At 43.5% G+C, this 22,269-nt stretch overlaps 1 protein-coding gene across 7 annotated transcripts in view; it reads right to left on the bottom strand.

Moving 5' to 3' along the window:
• Positions 1-22,269, bottom strand: part of Esrrg (estrogen related receptor gamma) — a 608,081-nt gene that overhangs the window by 212,343 nt on the left and 373,469 nt on the right. Inside the window, exon 1 of one of the 7 annotated variants that reach the window (XM_041635226.1) lies at positions 3,852-3,971. The exons of the other annotated variants lie outside the window; for them this stretch is intronic. Coding sequence (XP_041491160.1) covers positions 3,852-3,907 — 56 coding nt within the window. The 5' untranslated portion in view covers positions 3,908-3,971. Of the gene's footprint in view, positions 1-3,851; positions 3,972-22,269 lie in introns of those variants that run through there. 7 annotated transcript variants of the gene reach the window in all.

Raw genomic sequence — 22,269 nt, 5'->3', positions numbered from 1 at the left:
TAAGCTTTAAATTCCCTCATTCATGCTCTCTCTCAACTTTAGGAGAAAAAGCAGCACAAGTCTTTTTCCCCTGCTAGCATTTTAAAAGCAGAATTTCAATGCCATACTTTAAGAAGTAGCCACTATACATTACAGGTCAGATTAAATTAAAGAAATATATCAAACACTATCAGTGTAGAGCACATATATTCTTTTAAAGAAACAGTGCTACCTTATTGGGGGGAAATGCTGGAAAAATGACCATCCATGCGAGAGAATTAATGGCTCTCCACAAGGGCTTTGCTAATAACATGGGTTAATTACCACCGCAACACACTAGGTCCAGTAAATAAAGCTTCGGAGCCACAAGCACACAGATAAGAGGCCATCACTGTAAGAAAGAACAAGCCCCTACCATCGCCCTTGCCTCTGTTAAGATGAGAAGCTGTTTAAACTCACTACCAAATGTGCACCGGGCAATATTCACATACCCTCACACAAAGGGCTGGTAGAACATAGGTGCCTGTCACCACCCTTATTCAACATGTATTCCATCAACTAAAAGACACTTTCAAAAAAAAATTTTTTTTGCTCACTTCAAAAGAAAAGAATCATGAGTTATATAATACAAACCACTTGGGGATACACACACACACACACACACACACACACACACACATACATATTCACATTGTATACATACATAGTTTAGAGCATGCACCATACTTATTTAATTCTTAGAAAAAAACAGAATGGTTCTGTTCCATTTTGTGGTGGACAAGGTTAAAGATATTCAGCCAAAGAACGCTAATTGCTGCTGGCTGTCATTTCCAGAAATTTACCAAGATCGTCTGAGGACCCCACCTACACCACCTACCTTTAAGGTTGCTAGTGTTTGCAACAGATTTACATGGCAGGATCAAGACAGAAAGTCGTTAGTTCTGAGTAGGAGTTTGGGTATTCTACCTCAGAAAAAATAAACTCAAACTGCCTCTTGTCGGCTCTCAAATTATGTCTTATCTAAAGGAACTTGGGAAGGCACCTATCTTTCCATAAAAAAAAAAAAACAAAAACAAAACAAAAACTACTCATACCTATTCTGATTTATGTTCTTGTTGCTTCTGTGAAAATTCACAGGTCTCATTCTTGTTTTTATTCTTTATATTTCCCCATGACGGTACCACTTTAGGAGAAGTCTATTTCAATTCACGTTAGCTGTTCCTAAGAAGACATGAGTCCGAGGGGAAAATAAAACCAACACCCTGAGACCCAGAAATCCACACACAATCAAATTTGCATAGCTCTGAGCAGGGACCCTGACAAACGTGAAACCTGTTAAATCTTCAATGTCTGCGTCTCCACGATCAAGCTGGAATTTCCTAAACTGCCACCTCCTCTCCTTGTCTGTTTTGGAGTGTTTCAATTGCCTTCTTCCAACAGCTGTGGCAACTGTTAAAACAGCCAGGAAAATTAAGTCCGCTCTATAATCCTGTAGTCAATGTTACATTTTAATCAGAGGTTGAAAGGGATTCGTGTGACGAGCGCACTCATTTAGAATGATTACACAGACACATATGTCAAAACCAGCAGATACATTATTTCCGTCTATTTATGCTCTCAGCTATTACTGCTATTCAGTGTGAAACAAGCCATACAGCATTGTGTTCTTGAAAGTGCTGGCGACTTTCCTAAAATAAAAAAAAAAAATGTATGTACTTACATAGTTAAAGGTTAACATTTTAAGCTCTCTTAATGGTGGTCAATAAATTGCATGAATCTTTTTAACAGCCTCCCAAGCAGAAACGGTCCAGCATTTCCCTTGGAAACTGCATAACTCAGGTTTCATTTCTGTGTATACACACGTGATGGGGTTGAAACCGGCACAATTACTATGAATATTAATAGCATGTATAAATTCTGTGGTTTATTAATTGAGACAGAGAGGCAGATGCGTTGCTCAGTCCTGGATCTTTCGGTCTGTCCAGTGAACCACGTAACCATCACAAATGCACCCACACAATAAATCTGTATTTTTAAAAGATGACTTTTAATTGAGCCAGAAAGAAGAAAGAAAGAAGAAAGAAAGAAAGAAAGAAAGACAGCTAGTTTGACTCTTGTGCCAAAGCCAAAAGGACATGTGCCCTGGTTTCATGTTTAAATACATCTGCTTTAAGAAGCCTATATAAACTAATTATTCAAATTCAGTATAAGAAGTTAAATTCAAAGAAAGTTCTTTTTCCATGAACCCTTTGGAGGGATATTTAAAGTTTGCTCTGTTTATTTATTTACGAGACAAAGTTCTGAATCTGAGTGAGCCTAAGGCGTTCTGCCTAACAAGAGGACATTTCCGAGTCTCCCTTGCTACACGCAGCCCAGGTAGGTGCGCTGCCCTCCGCACTGGCCTTGCGTGGGCGGTCTTACCTTTGTTTGTATTTCATTTTTATTCTTGAGCATTTTAAGCTTGGCTCTTCCCTCGAGTGTTTCAGACAGATGCAAAGACAGCTTCTCGATGTCTCAGATCCTAGTCTTGGCTAATAGTTCCTGTGAGTGTGTGTGTGTGTGTGTGTGTGTGTGAGAGAGAGAGAGAGAGAGAGAGAGAGAGAGAGAGAGAGAGAGAGAATGCAAGTGTGTACACACACACACGCTCAAACACACACAGGCTGCGAGCCACTTCTCATCTCTCAATTATGATGCAAAGCAAAGGGCTGTCAGCAAGAACAGATAGTGGACTTCCAGCACTACCACATGGCCCCAGTGCCCAGAGTTTTAGATTTTCTTCACAATCTATCAAGAGAAAGGTTTGCCAAGAGCACTCTTAAAAATTATAACAGTTGGTTTATGGTAATGCGAAAGCAATCTAACTGATTCAACAGAAAGCAAACGAGACCACTGACAGCCTTGTGACCCACTGATGTTCTGTCTAAACAGTGACTTGAAGTTTATGAGCTATTCATTTACACGAGAATGCCCAATTTGCTTTCCCTGCCCCTACTACTTACCGGCCCTAGACCTTTGATAATCGAAATATACAGACTATCCAGGAAGGTATTCATAAATATGATTGAACTACATTTAAAGAAGTAAAGTGTCCTTTGTATATTTCTGGACACAATACGATACATAATCTAATTCCAGGACCTGCACCCTGTCTATTTAAGGGAAGGTTTTTTTTAAAAAGTCACTAATGTTTCTTCTTCAGTTTTCTCCCCTTTAAATATTTATAATGTGTGAAAAATCTCATGTTACTTAACGGACTGATTTGCCAGTTAAGTACTGACATAACACTAACCACATAACTACCATTACCCTAGCTCTGAGCAGCACGGGGCTAGTTGCTAAATCGTTCTCTGAAGGGGAATTAATAAAGGTACGATTTTGCCTCTGACTCGGCGCAGTAAAGGGTGACAGAGAGTTTCAAATATCTGTCAAACTGCAAATACGTAAGAAGCACTCAGTAGTATAAATCATTTTGAATATTGTATTTTAAAACATCTTTCCTAGGGAAAATGGGTCCGGGTAAAAGATGCATTTTAACAGTTCACTGAGCATTGGTGCCCAGAGCCTATTCTTAGCACCTGAAAGAGAAGTGGCTGTCACCCAGCTGTTTTAGTGACAGTCACAGGGCTGCCTTAAAGGTAACACTGTAGTCAGAGAACAATTCTCCACTTACTGAATTAGGAGATCACCCTCCACACAAAAGGCACCAGACAGCCGCCAACAAGCACCCACGCACACCAAACACCCAGGCCACTACGTGGGACCGCGTACACACACGCCGCCCTGTCCACGCTCCGGCACACACGCACCCCACCCCCCCCGCCCCCCACGCCGAGTTGCAAAAAGAATGAAAAAAAAAAGAAAAAGGTACCTACTCTTCCTCGTAGTGCAGGGAAAAAGACTCAGGCAGGCAAAGTTCTACCGAATCCATGTGCGCCCGGCAACCATTATTTGTGCACCCCACCTATAAATCAAAGTTTCCTTGACAGAGCCGGTGCAATTAACACGCGCGTTCTCCCGGTGACAAGCCCATAGGCACGGCCAGTTGGGACCGAGGCTCGCACACTCTCTTCTAATCAAGGACTTAAAGCCCCGATTGGAGCTTATTAATATGAAGTAGGGCTTTACATATGCAGTCCCACCGGCCCAGGAGCGCATCTGATTGGGGGGCCGCTGCCCAATCAGGAGGGAGGCGACGCGAGGCCGCCAGAGCCGCAGCCCGCAGGTAGGCAGGGCGCACGCCTGGAGCACGGTGGGCAAAGCTGCAGCCCGGCTGCAAAAGCCCCACGCGAGCCGCAGATTTTCCCACATTTATTCTTTTAATGCGTACGCTCCCACGAGCCCGAGAAGCTTAGAAAAAAAGTAAAGAAAAAGAAAGAAAGGGTGAAAATATCAACCTTAACTAACTTAAGTCACGTTACACCAGAGCGATTTGCTGTTGTTTTTTTTTCTATCCTCAGACCTATTTTGTTTTTGCAAAGAAGAACTTATGCCACTTGGATACATTTGGCCAATGGATTCTGTGGAAGGTGCTGAGCGAAGTTTATCCTGCCTTACTCTGTATACTGAGTGCTCCACCGGGGCAGTTGCTGTTTTTATTTATTTTTATTATTATTGGTGTGCGCGCTCTATTTTCTCATTAGCTTCTATTAATACCTTCTCTTGCTGGGTCCTACTATAAAGAGCATTAAAAAAAAAAAAAGACATTCTTCTTCGACATGAGTTCAGCCTAAGAACTGACTGGGCCAGCCCTCTGGGGTGGAAGGTCATAGCTTCATAGCAGTACAGGAAGAGGGAAGAGAGCACGGATACAGGCAAGGGGTAAACATTTCTATTCTCTCTCTCTCTCTCTCTCTCCCTCCCTCCCTCCCTCCCTCCCTCCCTCCCTCCTTCCCTCTTTTCCTCCCTCTTCCCTCCCTCCCTCTCCCTTCCCCTCTCTTCCCCCTCCTAGGCACACACAGCCTTTCAAAGCAAAGGTAAATCAAAGCAGGGTTGTGTGGCCTGCTTCCCTCTCTAGGTTTGTGTAGGAAGACTAAGGGCTGGGGGTGGGGGTGGGATGTCAACACCTTAAATAAATAATCATTGTATTTTGACCAAATCGGCATATGGCTTTTGTGGGAAGAGCTGCAGCAATGTACTGAAACTCTCCTGAAGCAAGTACTCCTTTCAATAGAGACCTCCTAACCAGGAGACATGCTCATACGTACATGATTTTATCCAGAACATGTAGCATTGAGGTAAAGCACAGATTATGGGCTTCTATTCACAACACACCTGGCTTGCTTTAAATAATCAACTCAGAAATATTTTGCGAATCACCACACAGCCTGGTCTACAGGAAGCAGTCTAAGACACATAATGATATACAAAAATCATAAGGACTCAGTCAAAAGCGCAAAAATAATGTAAAAAAAACAACAACAATGCTTTTCCTCTTAAAATAGTGTATAGGCTGTTTTTAATTCTCAGATAATAGAGAGTATCTTCGAGTTCTATTTTAAACTATAGGATTTTTTTTTATGCTACCAAATGTACTTTTGAAACAGATACCAGCTATTTATGGCAGAGAGTTATCTGCTACCTTCTGCGGAGTGAAAGACCCAGGGTTTTGATGGAATTCAGCTCTCCTGCTTACCAACCTCCTGCGTCTGAAGTCTTACGGGATAGAAATAGTATAATCTCTGAGATCAAAATAAAACAGTGCAGATATGCAGTGTGTGTTCAATTCACCACATCAGAACTCAACTTCCTCAACTCGCTCAGATTTTCTAGGTCCTTAAGAAACAAAACACTAAAATAGAACATCCACATTAAAATTCAGAATATAAAAATGACAGGCACGATCTTGTCACCACCCCCCACCCATGTATTTAGCTATATTCAAGATAGGCATCCGATTCCTTCTATGTGTGCTTTGTGTGGACACAAGTTTGTAGAACCAGAACTCACACAGAGAAAAAAAAGAAAGAAAGAAAAAGACTGTGCTTAAGAATACTGTATAAAAACAGGTAGTAAAAGCTTAATTACCAGTAGCATTATGCTGTCTATATTGTTAAATGTGAACTCTGCAATTAAGATGTAAATTTGGTTGTGAGCAGTGAATTAAAAGCGCTCTGAGATGGAGAAGAAAATTCAAGCATTCTGCAGTCACCCAGTTGGGAAAAAAAAAGTAAAATAAAAAAGCCTTGCCTACTCAGTTGAAAATGAGACGTGGAATCAGTTTACAACTAAAGAAATATATAAAAAGGCATTCCGCAAGAAATGTGATTTTTTTTTCCAAAGTGCAACCAGAGAAATACAAACACTTAGACTGCTTTTTCAAAGAAAAGCGTTTTTTCCTCTCACTACCCTGATTTTTTTACTAAACTAAAATGTTCAAAGAAATTAATAGATTTATATACCTATTAAATATATGTGCACACATTTCAGCAAAAGTTTTATATTTTTGTCCTAAAATATTTTTCTAATTTAAAATTTATTCTGTCTGCTTGGCACATCTTACCATGTCCAAAAGAGCGAACCCAGTTTTGCATGTGGGCAGTGTCCTCCCCGTATGTATGTATCTGGTCTCATTGCAGTACCCTGCTGTGACAAAACCCAACTGTGTCCTTCGAAAGGGTCCTTTAAAAACAAGGTTTGTGGACAGTTTTATGCCGATTGGGTCTTAAAGTCACCCACATGGCCTAGACGCCATACTTGATTTCCCCAAATTTTCTTATTTGGGGAACCTATTTGCTGTCATGACTTCTCTGCTGTAGTTTTTGAAAACATACCTAGACATGTGCCCGCATTGGTCTTCTCTCTGTGCCACAGAGAGACATGTGCAGATGTGTACAGTATTATTTTCTGATCTTACCAGACTCCACTGCACACTGAGCGACCCATGAATGCGCGCTCCTTGAGTACCGCTGGATAGACCCGGACCAAGACCCTAAGATGCTATTTGCAACCTAGAATGCCATGCAGCTAATTTAAAATAACCCATTTGCACTAAACATGCAGGAAACCATACAAACACACAGAGCAAAGCGCCGTGAGAGGCTTTCCCCAGCCCCAGAACTCCCTCTCCTTGGAAGAGGCAGGAACAGAAAATCTTTAGTAACAAACATGCCACCTGCAAAACTGAATTAAGCATCGGAGAATCTCAGAGAAAGTAGAAGAAAACACCGGGAGGAGGGTGGTGGGGACAAAATCCTAGATAAACATGTGCTGATCGGTGTATATACTTTACAATCTTACCACAAAGAGTCCACCCAAATCAGGAAAAAATGAACCAAACAAAGGCCCCCTAAGACTGTTGCACATAGAATATCAGTGTCTCATGCATCGGGCCTACGTTCTAAGCAGGATCCCGATCTCTTCTTCATTAGCCAATGCAATCACAAATAGCTAAACTTCTTCAACACACGCAGAGGCACCAAGCAGAGGGTGGATTCCATTTCTATTTGAATAAAAACAGCAACAAGCGGAAACAAAAGATAGAGTCCTGTGAACTGCATATGGCAGGACGTTGACTGCATTCCCACCGAACAATGTCCTAAAAGACGCTTACACTGCGTTCTCAGGTTGGGCAAACGTGAGGAGGAATCCAGTCTCCTGGTTTCTGCTGATTTTAGTTTCCAGTTTCCTCCATGAAAACCACCAGGGTGAAGCTCCTGACCTGATAAAAATCATCTTTGGCATGTGTGATGGCTCCTATTTGACACTCCACTTCTGTCATTTGTTATACATTTGAAAGCCAATGGCCTAATATATTTGGCATTTCCAGTTTGCCTTGTAATCTGTCTACCGTTCCAGATTGTCCCCTCAAGTCCTTAAACACTTGAAAAGTGGTTTAGGCTTTCGAACCACTTTTTCTCCTGTCTTAGACATATCATATATGGTGCAATGAATCATAGCACAAAAAAATCTAGCCAAGACTATCAGAAACTACTGTCTCGCAGTCCCAAAGGATCCCAGGAACAAACATCCTTCAGAACAGAATTTTAAGTAACAAGCTTGGAAGCCCAGATGTCAGGCCCCCTCCACGTTCCTCAGAAGCCCCGTGGCCTTGCACAGGCCCTCATCTATCTGTGCCCTGTTCCGTCTTTTGCAGAATCATCTATTGTACAGGAGCCTGCAGGAGCTCGCACCTTTCCCACTGAGGACACAGACGTCCATCCAAGTCAGGATGCATACTGCCTCTTACCACCCGGCCTCTATGAATTCATCCTACCGCATTTCCTGCTGCCTTTCATTTCCAGGGCGCAGGCTTTGATATTTAAATTATTGTCTCCATTGGCAAGAAGCAATCATTTCTGTTGAAAGTGGTCGCATCCACAGAAGCACTAATAAAAAAAAAAGCCTCGCCTTCTGATGAACCTCTTGTCCCATAAATCTAACCCATTCCCAAATTATGGAATTTATATTCTCCAAGGGGCCATTGTCTCACTTCCAGACTGCACCAAACTCTTTTCCCAGTGCTTTTTGGTGAAAAGAGGAAGAAGAGGGAAAAAAGACCAGGGAGAGCCAGAGAAACTACTAGAGGCAATTTGGTTTCTGTTTAATTAATTCAGGATTATTTTGCTTGCATTTTGTCAGGCTAATAATATACACAGGGAAGTGTCAGTAAAAATTAAATTATAAACTACAGCCAGCCCAGTGGGAAAACTGACTTCAGTTACATCGTATTTCCAAGGCTTTCACTCCGACAGAATATCAGACGCACGTTAGGGCATCCTGCACGCCTTTTGCAAGCTGCATGGCATGCACTGATGGAGACATAGTTAACATTGTGAAATTATACATTAACAAATGAGCTGCAGCTCCATTCTTTCCTGAATGTTAAGCACCATGAGCTAAATGCAGACAACACTCAAGGTCAATGTCCCGTTTTTAGACCTTTTCAGGCGGCTGTAATATTATGATAATCAAGCTTAAAATATTCCTATAGAAAGGGTAAATTAGCCTTTTCACTTGAAAGATGATTATGATAAACAATAAACCTAAGAGGGGACAAAAATCCCTATTTTTAAAAGCTATAAATTGTTGACTCAATGATGTGTGTGATAGTGTTGTCCAAAATAGAGGGTGGTTTCATTCCGAGAGAAAGGCGGGGGGGGGGGGGCAGTGGAGGAGGGGGTGGAACAAATAGGACAGACTTCTGAATAAGCAATACACGGTTTGATGCCAGCAAAATGATCAAATTATCTACCTTAGCCACCCCATTAAACATAAAGTACATTTGAGGCTAAGTGTGTGTGTGTGTGTGTGTGTGTGTGTGTGTGTGTGAATCCATGAAACATTTTTTTCAAAAAAGCTCATTTTCCCTTGATGATTATCAATAGAATTTGAAAGGTTTCTACTCTGAGAGTTCCATTAACCCTTTTTGTCCAGATTTTCAAAGAACTAGTTTAAGAAACAGAAAAGAGAGGTGAGATCGATCGTGCCATCAGATACCCACATAAACAGCCTGAAAGAGCTCATTAAACTTGTTTGTTAATGTTAGAACCTGACAAACTTCTAAGGGTCCGTTTCAAAACTGAATATACTTGATAAAAATCTGCTTCTCTCCACCAGCCCTGATTAATTGGGAGTGTGTCTGTCAAACTTGCCGAAGCCAAGAGACTTTCAAATAAAAGACTTTTGAGGAAGGTGCCTTAGCCTGTTCAGAGACAGGTCAAGGGTTCAGAGTCCAATAACCTAGAGAGAGAGGCTTTGGAATAGAATGAGGTCAGGTCACTTTATCCAGTCAACTTCTGGTTTCTTTCTGTATCAAATAGGCATTGAGAAAACAATCTTACAGATTTTTTTTTTATAACGATTCAATCTGTTAAACTAATTGAACACAGTGTCTGGCCCTGGTTATAGGGTAGAAGGCATATGACGTCTGGGCTAAGGTCATTCTTATCGGGGCCAGTTGTCCTAGCCTTCTGAATATTCATCACTCTCTATATTATTAAGAGTATTGGAGTTTTGATAATAAATATTATTCACTCCACAAGGTCAGCTATCTATCAATATTGGCATTATTTTGAAATCTTATTGGAAGAACTGGTAAAGAGAATGGTACCATAAGTCGGTTGAACTCTGTCTTTGAGTCACGAGGTCTTACAACCAGAAGCAAATGAAAGACAGGTGTGACGGTGTTAATTGTGAACTTGAATCTAGAATCACCTGGGAGACAAGCCACTGGGCAGGACTTTGATTGCATTAATGGAGATTGAAGGACTGTCCACTCTGGGGAGCCCCGTTCCCTGGCTGGGATCCCGGATGTAGAAATGGAGAAGGGAGTGGACAGCAGTGTGTATTCGTCCTTCTTCTCTTCCCTGCTGTGGACGTGACAGAGTAACTGCTTCCAGTTCCCATTGCCTTGACTCCCCCACCATGATGGGCTGTGCCCTTAGTGTGTGGGCCAGAATAAACCCTTTCTCCCCTAGGCTGTCTTTGTCAAGGTGTGTTACAACAACATCGAGATGATGTGATTTTAAAAAGGAGAAAAGAAAAGCATCTCCTTTAGTGAAATGCAAAGAACCTTTGCCTGAAGAGTCTGTGAACTGTCTGCCCTTCTGCCATGTGCACACCGTGTGGATGCAATGCAGACAGGAGCAAGGAAAGCCATGGTGCTCGGAGTGGTCATCTTGTCTGGGAGGAAGACTGTGCCAGGAGAGTTAGTTGGCTCTCCAAATGATTGGGTTGCACAATGTTTCCCCAAAGAAAGTGTGTGTGTGTGTGTGTGTGTGTGTGTGTGTGTGTGTGAGAGAGAGAGAGAGAGAGAGAGAGAGAGAGAGAGAGAGAAATCACCCTTTTTCACATCTTTCTACTGAAGCAGTGCTGGCAGCCAACAGTGATCGTCCTAGGCAAGACTAATTCACACAGGTCTGCTGTTTCTTTATAAAACTTTATTCTCCTATGGTGAATGGCTCCCATCACGGCAGAGCAGTGAGCATGGACAATGGGGAATTACAAACAGGAAGAGCCTGGGTTAGGAGTTTAACCCTTTTGTTCTATAAGTAACCCTTTTGTTCCAGAAAGCTAAGAGCCTTAACGTAAGTTGTACACCTAGAAGATGGGGCAGAAACTCCATCTCTCTCCCCTTTCCTGGTCTTGGTTAAGGACAAGCTACTAGTGTTAATCTCACAATTGCTAACAATACACCAGTGCACAGAATTAGGGCACACTACCATCTCTAAGTGTTCAGAGGACAAAGTTCTTTCAAAGAGCGAGGATACATTCAAACCCAAAAGATAAATACCACATTATGCTTTGTCCCCAAAACATAGTAGGATCTCTAAAAAAAATCACATCTTTTTTTTTTGCTTTTTAAGATTTATCTTTATTTTTAAGTGTGTGTGCGTGTGCGTGTGCGTGTGTGCGTGTGTGTGTGTGTGTGTGTGTGTGTGTGTGCTGGAGCTGGGTTTGTGCACAGAAGAGCAGTGCCCGTAGAGGCCAGTAGAGAGCATCAGCTGCCCTGCAGCTCAAGTTACTGGCCATCTGGGAGCAGCCTAATGGATTACAGGAACTGAACCTCCCAGCCCTCTGCCAGACCAGCGTGCACTCTATGCTATTAAGCCATTTCTCCACCCCTTCATGTCACTTTTTTTAAGAGGGAAGCAGTGCGTTGTTGTAAATGAATTCTCTTTCCGCCAGCTAACGTAAGTAGACTGGGGGTGGTCATTTCCTTTGGAGTTTAGTTGTTAACACATGCTTACTCTCTCCCCACTCCAAGCCCTATCTAACTGCAAGTGTGGAACTAGGCTGAGTCTGATGGCATCTCCAGGGCCAGTAGTGGAACTTGGTAAATGATCTTGCCATGTTTCAGAAACATGAAGAAGGCATTCCGAGTGAACAAAACAAGGAATGAATGAATGAATGAACTCATAATAACTGCTCCTCTCCTGTTGATTGTGATCTAGTTTAAGGGGGCCTCAATGAGTGCTGTGATATAAGGAAATCTGAAAACTGAAGTCATTCTTCTTTAAGAAGATAGGTGGAGAAGAGAAGGCAGGTTGGGATAAAAAGACTATAGAGAAGAAAGGATGTAAACCAAGCCCAGGGGATCCAGGACTGTGCTTCATCCACCATCATCTGGGGATGGGTTACTGCATACCTAGGGAGGAGCTACAGGGGGCGGGATGTTGCTTTCTATGTCTTTTTATTTTTTCTGTTTTCCAAATACTCATATTGACTCAGCTTGGGGTAATGCAAAGTAGCTAAACAAAGTGGCTCCGTTGGTAGCCATTGCTACAACCCCAACAGCTGCCACTGAAGCACACTAACTAGCCTGGACCAGGACAAGAATGCTCTCTAAAACATGAGTTTGGATATGTGCTGTGACGAAATCATATCCCGCCAAAATCTTCAGAGTGGCTCTTGGGTGTCTTATGCAATTTCTACGTTGAGAAATTATATTTCTTAAATTTCACCCTATCAGTGTTTTCCTGGTGAAATGTACAAAACAATGATCCCATGAAGAATGACCACACAGCTGCTTCTCTGAGGTGTTAGGCTGGAGCCACAGTGGACACAGATAGAGTCCAGAGAGAAGGCAGGGGAGAGACTAATCAGCAGAGAAGGCAAAGGTCTCACCTCACGCTTCTCTCTAGCTCACTTGACTCCTTTCATACAATCCTTCAAGCAAGTCCTGTATGGTTGTGTTCATGCATGCGGGGGGGGGGGTGTAGATGTGCGCACATGCACTTGGGGGGATGTGGGGGTACACATGCACGTGGGGGGTATGTGGGTGCACATGCATGTGGGGGGTGCACATGCATGTGGGGGTATGTGGGGGTGTACATGCATGTGTGTGGGATGTAAGTGGGTGCACATGTACGTGTGGGAGTGTAGGTGTGTGTACATGCATGTGGGGGGTGTGGGGGTGCACATGCATGTGGGGGGTGTGGTGGGTGCACATGCATGTGGGGGTGTGGTGGGTGCACATGCATGTGGGGGTGAAGGTAGGTGCACATGCATGTGTGTGGGATGTAAGTGGGTGCACATGTACGTGTGGGGGGTGTAGGTGTGTGTCCATGCAAGTGGGGGGTGTAGGGGTGCCCATGCATGTGTGTGCTCACTTTTACAGATGCCAGAGGACAACCTCATGTGTCCTTCAGGTTTCTGGGGAACTTGCAGCGTAGGCTGGCTCGCCATTGAGCCCCAGGAATGCACCTGGCTACATCTGCCTGCTTTGGGGTTACATACACATGCCACCATGTCTGGCTCTCTCATGCGGGATTGGGGGATCAAATCTAGGTCCTCATGTTTATAACTATAAGTAGTTTAGCAAATGAGCTGACTCCCCAGCCCTAAATTCTGCTGTGTTATTTGTTCATACCCAGCCTGGGGCCCTAAGAACACATTATATTAGTGAGAGACTCAGGGCTGCTACTACTATGTCTCTTCTGGTGAAGGGTCTTGCCACAAAGCATGGCCACCCACCCGAGTTGGATCCCCAGGGTCCACATGCTAAAATGGGGGAACCAGCCCACACACGTTGGCCCCTGGCCTTCCCAGGTATGCCACGGTATTCATGTACCCACAAGCAAATTTAAAAATAAGTAAGACAAAGAATTCCTCCTCTCCCATTCCTCCAGTGGGTAAAGCAGCTTAGGTGGTGACACAATGGGAGGCCAGCTATTCCCTGATGATGGCAGCCTCTCCTCTCATTGTGTCCCACAACCCCCAAACCTTTCTCATCCTGAGGTCCAGGCAACAGAGCATGCATATCGGAATGACACAATTAAAGAACCTATTTCCCCCCCTTCTTCTTCCAGAGTTTCGTTACCACTTGAATTAGGAAGCTAAATAAATCAAAGCCAATTTTCATTAGAGAGAAAAGAAACTTAATTCGCCCTTTGATAAATTAGAACTCTAAGCAAAGTAGTAGAAAACAGCAAAGGGCCGGCGAGACGGCTCAGCATGGAAAGGCGCCTGCCGTCCAGCCTGAGCGCCTGACTTTGAACCCTGGAACGGCTTAGCTGTTGACAATTTGAAATGATAATTATCGGGTAGCCTCTTTCCCATGTGGGCTCCTTTTTTTCTCCTTGCAGTCATCTTGTATGACCTGTGGGAATCCCATTATTCTATTGTTACCGTCGTCATCGTCGCCATCTTCGTTATACAGATGACAAAATTGAAGTCCTGGAACTCTGACTGTTCAAACACATCCAGCTGTGCCACCGCAAAGTCGCAACCCGATTTATGGATTCATTTTCGAACTTTGCATTGTTAGTACTTTGGAGCTCAAGCTGTTTCTTACACATCTTAAAAGACCCTTTAACAGGCCTCAGAAGAAATACAGAGAAGCAGGCACTGGGTTCCTGTAGCTAACTGTCCACCAGCAGAAAGCTCGGCTTAGGAAACCACACAGTTGGCACTGACCACCCTTCTATGAGCTGAGTGTCATTCCTTCTTGACAGACACGAACTTTTCAGCACGCTGTGGCAGCTTCTCAGGTAAATGCCCGAGGCACCATCAAGAACTCAGAACACAAAGAAAGCCCCTAAGTCTGCATTTCTCTTCTCTCTTGGGGACTTCACTTGGAACCATAGAGTCCTCATGGCTGGCCCTGCTGCTCCCAGATGACAAGACTTAAATGTCTCCTCTCTGGGACCAAGAGGTCTGAGGAGAAATAAAATTACTTTTTATGAAAACACAAGAAGCAGAGCTGGGGATATTGCTTGGTGGAAGAAGGCTTTGCCTAGAACTCACTAGACTTGGGTTTCAACCCTCAGTACTGCAAAAACAAACAAAAAAACAAAGCTAAAATAGAGAAAATGTCAAAAAAGTCCACAAGTAATGTAAAACAAACAAACAAAAACAACAAAACTAGCAATACTCCCCCTCTTCAATTTTTTTTTTTTTTTTTTTTTATTTAAAAGGAGGTTTAGATGAGCACAGTGACCTGGAATTTCCCCCGAGATCTCCAGTATAACAAAAGGAACTCTGAAGAATTTACAGAGCGCAACACTGTTGCAAGCAGGCTTTCTTCAGAATCACCCTGGTTGGCAGCTCTAGGCTTTCCAGGACACAGGGGAAGGGGATTTCTACTGCAAAGTGCTGGAAATAATACTTCTCTGGGGCCTGGATAAAACGCTTCTACAAAGATCCTGCAAGGAAACGCATTTTGTTTTCTCGGTTCGCAAAGATGATCAAATGAGACAAGGCAAACTTTAATGCACTCCTTCTGTGGTTACAACTTGCCAGTACTGCCCAAGTTCATCCCACCAGCAGCCTCATTTCCAACTACTGAGCAGTTAAGTCTTCTCCACCATCTAATCCCCAGCAACACTTTTAGATGTGCAGAGAATAGTCCTAAACACTCAGTTTAACAATCTTAACTCATGTGCCTGTATTCTGGGAATGGTTATCTTTTATGAATAAATCCTGTAGGATCACAAGAGTGAACCTTCCCCCATGAGCCTGCCTCCCATTCAGTCAGCAACAACATGTACCTAGGCAGTCTATATACAGAGAGAAGATACTCCCATGTCCCTCAAGGGCCACCACACAGTACCAATCATCTACTCTCCCCCCATCTCATAACACATTACACTAGGTAGCCTAACTGGTTTGGAGTACCTTGTACTTAAGTCCCTGTTTTCTGTGCAGTAAACTACTGAGCTTTTAATTATGTGCGTTGTAACTAACACAGTAATCTGCCAAATAAGTTGCTGATTTGGGCAAATGTGTATTTGGGCTATATGCGCACGTGTGCGTGCACACACTCATGCAAAATACAAATATATTTTTAAATTTGATTCTTGAGCTTCTAGAAACTTGTGCGCTTACTTCTTCTTTTAATTTGCCCATTAGTTCATTCAGTTTAGTCTTCTTCATAATTGGAAGTAAAATAAAAAGCTTCAATGTGTAAAAGGTAAATAGGTAGCTAGAAACATTGGAGACAGAAGGTTGCTCTTATTTTGTCCCTGACTTCGGCCTTTCACAAGCTGAGGGACTTGTGAGCTAAGAGATTTGACTAATCTATGGCTTGGTCTCTTTGTTTTTTAAAATGCAGATGACTCCAACCTCATCTGTGGCTAAGGAGGTTGAAGATGTTCTATGTATCAGTGAGCCCCAATACCCAATCTAGACAATTAATTTCTAATCTTTGGATCAGGAGTTTGCAATGTTCTCCAGATACGTTCTGTTTGCAGCCAGTTTGGGTCTGGGGGCAGAGTTCAGCTTTTGCTTAGCATATTTGAGTTCCTGGGTTCAAGCCCAGGTGTTACCAGACTAAACCAAGCAAAAAAAAAACAAACAACAGAGTTGGAGATGTTGCTCGGTGGGAAAAATGCTTCACCTGTGTGTAAGGTCCTGATTGGGATCCCCTGTGTGAAAAGAAAGAAAGGCATCTATTGGCTCGGGGTGGGGGGGTACTCTGCTTTACTCATAGCTCCTGGAAATTCCCATGTGTCAGGTTCTATTGTTTCTTACAACTATTAGCATTAGGGAAGTGGGACAGGAGAGTTGTCTCAGAGATTAGGAGCAGTCAGGAAAGGTCAGAGTTCGATTCTTAGCACCCCCCCTTCACACGTGGTTCGGAACCAGCTGACGGTGATTGAATGTCCTCTTCTGGCCTCTGTGAGAACCCTCACACACTCAAGAGCGCGCGCACACACACACACACACACACACACACACACATAAGATCTTTTTGTAAAAGGTACACCCCCTTCCTGTTTACTTCCTGAGGAAAAATGCTACCGAAAGCATTTGTCGGGAGATACATGTGTGAGGCAAGCCTACTGTGAGCTATGCACATGTAACGAAAAGCGTATTCTTTACAAATGGCTCACGAAAATTATTCAAAGTTGCAAAAATGTCAGGGACATGTGTGAGATGCTAAGTTATTAGGTCAATGGACTTCAAGGGCTTGGTTGGTTCTCTTGTTCTGTCTCCTCTTAGCTTGTGAATCTCGGGCAACACTCCAGAGTTCAACAGAAATCCCCAAATGAGATGATTCATTTCCTAGATGAATTACCTAGAGACTGGACTGCCCTAGTATGGATTCTCAACCCATTGAGTAAGGATGGTTGTGACAGTGTCTACATAAGGGAGCTTTAAGGGTGAAGCCCACAGGTAACTGTAAGCTGCAGCCAACGCTGAAAGGAGAAGGAAGCGGGTGAGGCGAACCACGGAGGAAGTAGAGTCAGGTAAACTAAAAACCATTTGTGAGTGACATTGTCCTGGGAAACAAAAATTTTAATATCCATTTAGGAAATTTAACCAATATATAAATGCAATACTGCCAAGGCGAGGCCAGCAAACCCCACAACACGGACCAGTGAGGCGTGAGTATAATGTAAAAGAATCTTTTAAGGCAGGTCGAGTGGTGCAAGCCTGTGCACTCAGGGATGGAGAGTGTAAGGCAGGAGGGAAGATCAACCAGCACAGGCTTAAATCCTACCTGGATACACAGTGAGTGCCAGGACATCTTGAGCTGACAACTAACTAAGCAACTCACCCATTTATTGAACAGATTATATTCAGGGAACGGAGGTACAGCTCTGAGGTCCAGCACTTCCCTATAAATATGTGTGAAACCCTTGACTCATTTCCTTCCCCTTTCCTTTCCTCCCTCTTCCACTCCCTCTTCCTCTCTCTCCTTCCCCCCTTCCTCCCTTCCTTCTCTTCCTTCTATTAGAATGGGTATGGAACATGGGATCTCATTCTAGGGAAAACCCTACCACCGAGCCCTATGCCCAGCCTTGCCATTCACTTGCTCATATTCCACATTTGTGTGAATAACGTCACAATGTTAGCTGTTTATTTACCTGACAGAAGACAACAGACAGAAGCTGGGAAGCCAGTAGACCCAGGAATGGAAAAGTACTAACTGAGACACCATGAAATACACATCAGACCAGCAGTGGGGGTGGTGTACCACTCACAAATGCTGTATTTTAAAAAGCCAAACTGAGAATAGACTCCTGTCCACACACCAACATTTTACTTCCTGCCCAACCCCCACAACTTCCACTCACTATTAATATTCATCTTAGTGGGGGTCAGCAAAGGCTTCCAAGCAGAACAGGGACCTCAACACTCCTGCCATCCCATAACTAAGTGCTACCACTGTCTCCCTCAGGCTTGTCTGACACTCCTGAGAGACAAGCTTCCTGTAAGAGGGACAACATCCCATTCATCATAAGTAACCCCAACACTGACAGGCAAGTACAAAAAGCAGGACCTCCAAGAAGGAAGAATTCCCAATGAGCAAAAATAAGTTGTCATAAGAACCATGGCTTTGACTATTTACTTTTAAAAATTATTTTACTGAAATAAATCTTTCATATAACCATTTCTGAGAATTTTTGAACTTCCCATAGGAGGCTGGCAGGGGAGCGGGGCTGTTCAGGGCTGGACCTCAGGAATACATCTCAAAGTTTTAGATTCAATCCCAGTGCCACACACACACACACACACACACACACACACACACACAAACACACACACACCAATAATCTGATCCTTTGCCATAACCCTTGTATCATGATTCTCAAACTCAACTTTCATCTTCACCTGGGGAATACACATTCTCAGGCTGCTCCTGGAGAGACTCTGGGGTAGGTAGGTGGTGTCAGGCATGATGGAGTCTAAAAGCTTGCTGTGCAACACTCTCTTCCAAGTAGACTGCCCCACTATGGCCTTCCATAGGTAACACAGACCATCTGCAAGCTCTTTTGAGTCAGTGTTTCAGAACCAAGCAAGACACAACTCAACTGCTAAAAACCTTCTTTGGTGCACCCCCACCATGGGAACTGGGAGGGCGAGGTGTGAGATGTAAAGATAAACCTGTCACTTGTCGAGTGTGTCCTAGGGAATGTCTTCTTGGCCCCCTGTCCCACTTCCACCACCCTCTGCAAACTGTCCTGTAAGTATGTCCAGAGCCTGCTGTCAAGTCCCCAGCTGCCTCCTGACCTAGGCTGTAGTAGCCCCTTCTCTGCAGAAGACCTGCCCCTAGGATCACTGGCTTGCTATTATTCTGTGCTTAATGGGCCTGACCTGTGCAATATTTTTTATCTGCCTGCAGCCCTATCTTTAGATTCTCTGTTTTGAATGAATACCGATTTTGTGACATGAACGTCTGCTATATAATGAAATGCAGACAATGGAAAGGCTAAATCAGTTTACAAAAAAATCTATTTGTCAAACAGTGTGGAGATGTTCCCAGTTTAGCCCGGCAGCCCATGCAGTTCTTGATAAGGGAGCTAAACACCTAGCTGCTCGCCAAATGAAAATAAAGGCGTGTGTGCCAGGGATATATTCTCCTTTCAAACGTCTTTGTTGTAACTTGTAGCTAATTAAATGCCCTTACACACGCGATGCACACAGCAGCAGAATCAGGGAATTTTCTTACAAGAGATCAGGGGAGAAGAGCAGAGCCCCACACGAGCTTCCTGCCAGAGAGAGCTCCTCTAACGCGGCATTTACATTTCTATAAGGCTTCATCAGCCTGGAGAAAAAAAAAAAAGGCACAAGAGGAGGCCTTTCTTGTTCAATTGGACCAGAAAGATTTCTAAGCCCTGTAAAGGAACGTGCTCAACATTTAAAAAGAAGAAGAAGAAGAAGAAAAGAAAGAGAAGAAAGAAAGAAATAGTAACTTAACCTTAGATGCTGGGGATAGACAGCACTTTCTGTACAACAGACAGAGTAGCTAAAGACTTTTCAGGGACCTGAAGGGTTTGAATTTTTATGGATATCATTTTTCTTGTGCCTAGAAATTGTTGGCAGACAGTAGCATACCTGTGTGAAGGTAACTTTCATTAAAGGCATTCCAAAGTTAGAATGCCACACTTAACCAAAATGGGGTTCTGTATAATAATAGACTATATAGATGCTGGACATATGCGCAACTTGGGCATTCTTTACCCCTTCTGAATTTTACTGCCCCACAGGAAAGAACTTGAAATGTTAACCCTCTGTGAACAAACACAGTCTGTCTGTTCAATCATACAAGAAAATAACCATCAGATACAATGCTGAGCTGTCGTCCTCCAGCAAAACGGAGTAGCACCAGATACACAGGCAGTGTCGTCCCTGCAGAGGGGACCTGGCAGAGAATGGGAAGCCCTTTAGGGTCTGGGTAATACTATGTCTGCTCACAGTTCACAGGTAGATCTCTCCGGTTCCAACATCACCCCCAGAGTGCCCTCCCAACACGCCTCATCCCAAGATGCACCCCAGTGTGTACCCCCAGGCCCTCGGGAATCTCTCCTTTGTATGGAGACCAAGAAAGGTTACCTCCTCCCAAGAGGCATCTCGTCCCTCTGATGTTTCTCATTTTCATATCTACTTATGTGTATTTTTACTTCTCCCGTGAACCCAGAAGCCTTATCTCTGGGTGTTCAGAACAGAGCTTGGGACCTGACAGAGTGTACAGGCTCCACGTCTCCTTATTAAGTAGATGGACGAGCACAGAGCAGGCACCAGCCTTCAACTTCCACTGTCTATCAAGTGAGTGATTAATGAATGTGACCCCTTGGGTCATGAGAAGAACCACCCCCCCCCTTCAGTACGCACATTTGCATCTGTCCTGTTGGTTCTGACTCGCGGTGCCTCCATGATCTGAACAGCGCTTTCGCGGATGTTCCTTCATTTCTTTTCTTCCTCCTACGCATCCCCTATGCTCTCTCACACAACTACCTTGTATTTCCCACTGTACACGGAGTTCAGGAGTTTTACACCTGAACACGAAGTCTGTTCTCAGCCCAGCTTAAACTTAATTTTTATTAAGTTTATTAAGTCCTGCCTTAATTTTTCTATTTTGCACCGAATCCCAGATGACAGGACCACCGCCTAGCCTGAGCTTGCTGAAAGCGTGACCCTGCCATCACACAGGCAAAGTTGGCCCATTCCTTGCCTCCTGTAGAAGCAGAGAATAGCTTTGCAGGTTGGTCGCGTGGTTGGACAAGGCCACTTCCGCTTGCAGTCAAGAAAAGGAGACTGCTTTTCTGGGCTAAGTCTCAAAAATGACTTGGGCAAATTAGATTTGGGTAAATTAGATAATATTTAATTACCGATGGAAAAGGTTTAGATTTCTCCAGTTGACTGTTTGCTCCTTAAGGGCAGGCGCTGTCTCGTTTCTGCCAACTGTTTCCACTGTGCCTTGTATACAGTTGGTGACCAATAATGACTTCATCAGCGAGGCTTTGCCAAGTCTTGTACTGGCCTCCTCTAACCTTCAATGTCATTCTCTGCATACAACAGAAACTCAATAAATTCCATTTGCTTGAACAGAAATCGTAACTTTCTAATTCCTTGCCAAAGTATAGAAATAGAGTAAGATATACAAGGAGTGTGATTTCAATTATTAGGGCAAACGGCTTTTCTAAGTAAAACAAACCAACGTATAACAAATGTAAAACAGGTTTATTTGTTTACATACCTCAAACAAACTATACATATAAAAAGTACTTAAAATGTTGTATTCACATCGCCCTCTGCTGTTGGACTCTCCTAGACAATTAAAAAGACCCTCAGACTTCCAATTTAACTGAGGTATTTCTCCCAGGGAAGAGGTTTCCCTGTTCTCTGATGACAAGAAAACATGGTCAGCAGTGAATGAGAAGAGAAAGGGCTTTCAAGTTTGCTGTGGCTGTTAAGGATTGAATCCTCACCTCCAACAAGGTATGGCGCCTCCAATACATTTGCTTAATGGAGTGAATTCCTCCTTCTGTCGCTGGGGGTGTCATTAGAGAGCCACGGCATGGGGCTGCTAGCTGTACACATAAAAAGAGGTGTGCTGTACAATCCAAAGAGGCACAGCTTTGTCACAGTGGCATACTGTGAAAATGCAGCCCTTTCCCAAATCAAGTACACGGTGTGTTCAGCGGACAGCAAACACGCAAGGAAACAGTCAAAATCTATGCATTTGCTCTGTAGATCAGTGTGCCAGTGTGGCTAAAATAAAATAATACCTTATACAGTGACTCCTGGTATCATGGAGAGAGACCTGGAATAAATGTCTAGATAGTAAACTCGCTATTTTTCCTGTCTATATGAAAGAAACAACGCTATTACTAGTCTCCAGGAACATTTAACACAGAGCGCTGGTTACAATTCTCCCAAAAGCAGGAATATATTTGCAGAAAGTCTCAGAGCCCAAAACATCAGGTAGAAAAACGATCTTGACACGATTCCATTCATGCTGTGGGGTGTTTGGTGCAAGTCATCTAGCACTCACACCACCGTTGGCTACCTAGGGATGGCATCATCGCTGCTGTCATGGGCCCTGACGGCAATGGGTGCTGGTCATGACAGACGACAAGCGACAAGCGTTGTTAAGTACTGCCAGTTGAGGGGGAGTTAACT

Source organism: Microtus oregoni, unplaced genomic scaffold, assembly GCF_018167655.1.
Source record: "Microtus oregoni isolate MIOR12 unplaced genomic scaffold, Mior012 000047F_ref0000412, whole genome shotgun sequence".
NCBI lineage: Eukaryota > Metazoa > Chordata > Mammalia > Rodentia > Cricetidae > Microtus > Microtus oregoni.
The sequence above is the reverse complement of the archived record's forward strand: the minus strand, read 5'-3'. Positions and strand labels throughout refer to the sequence as shown.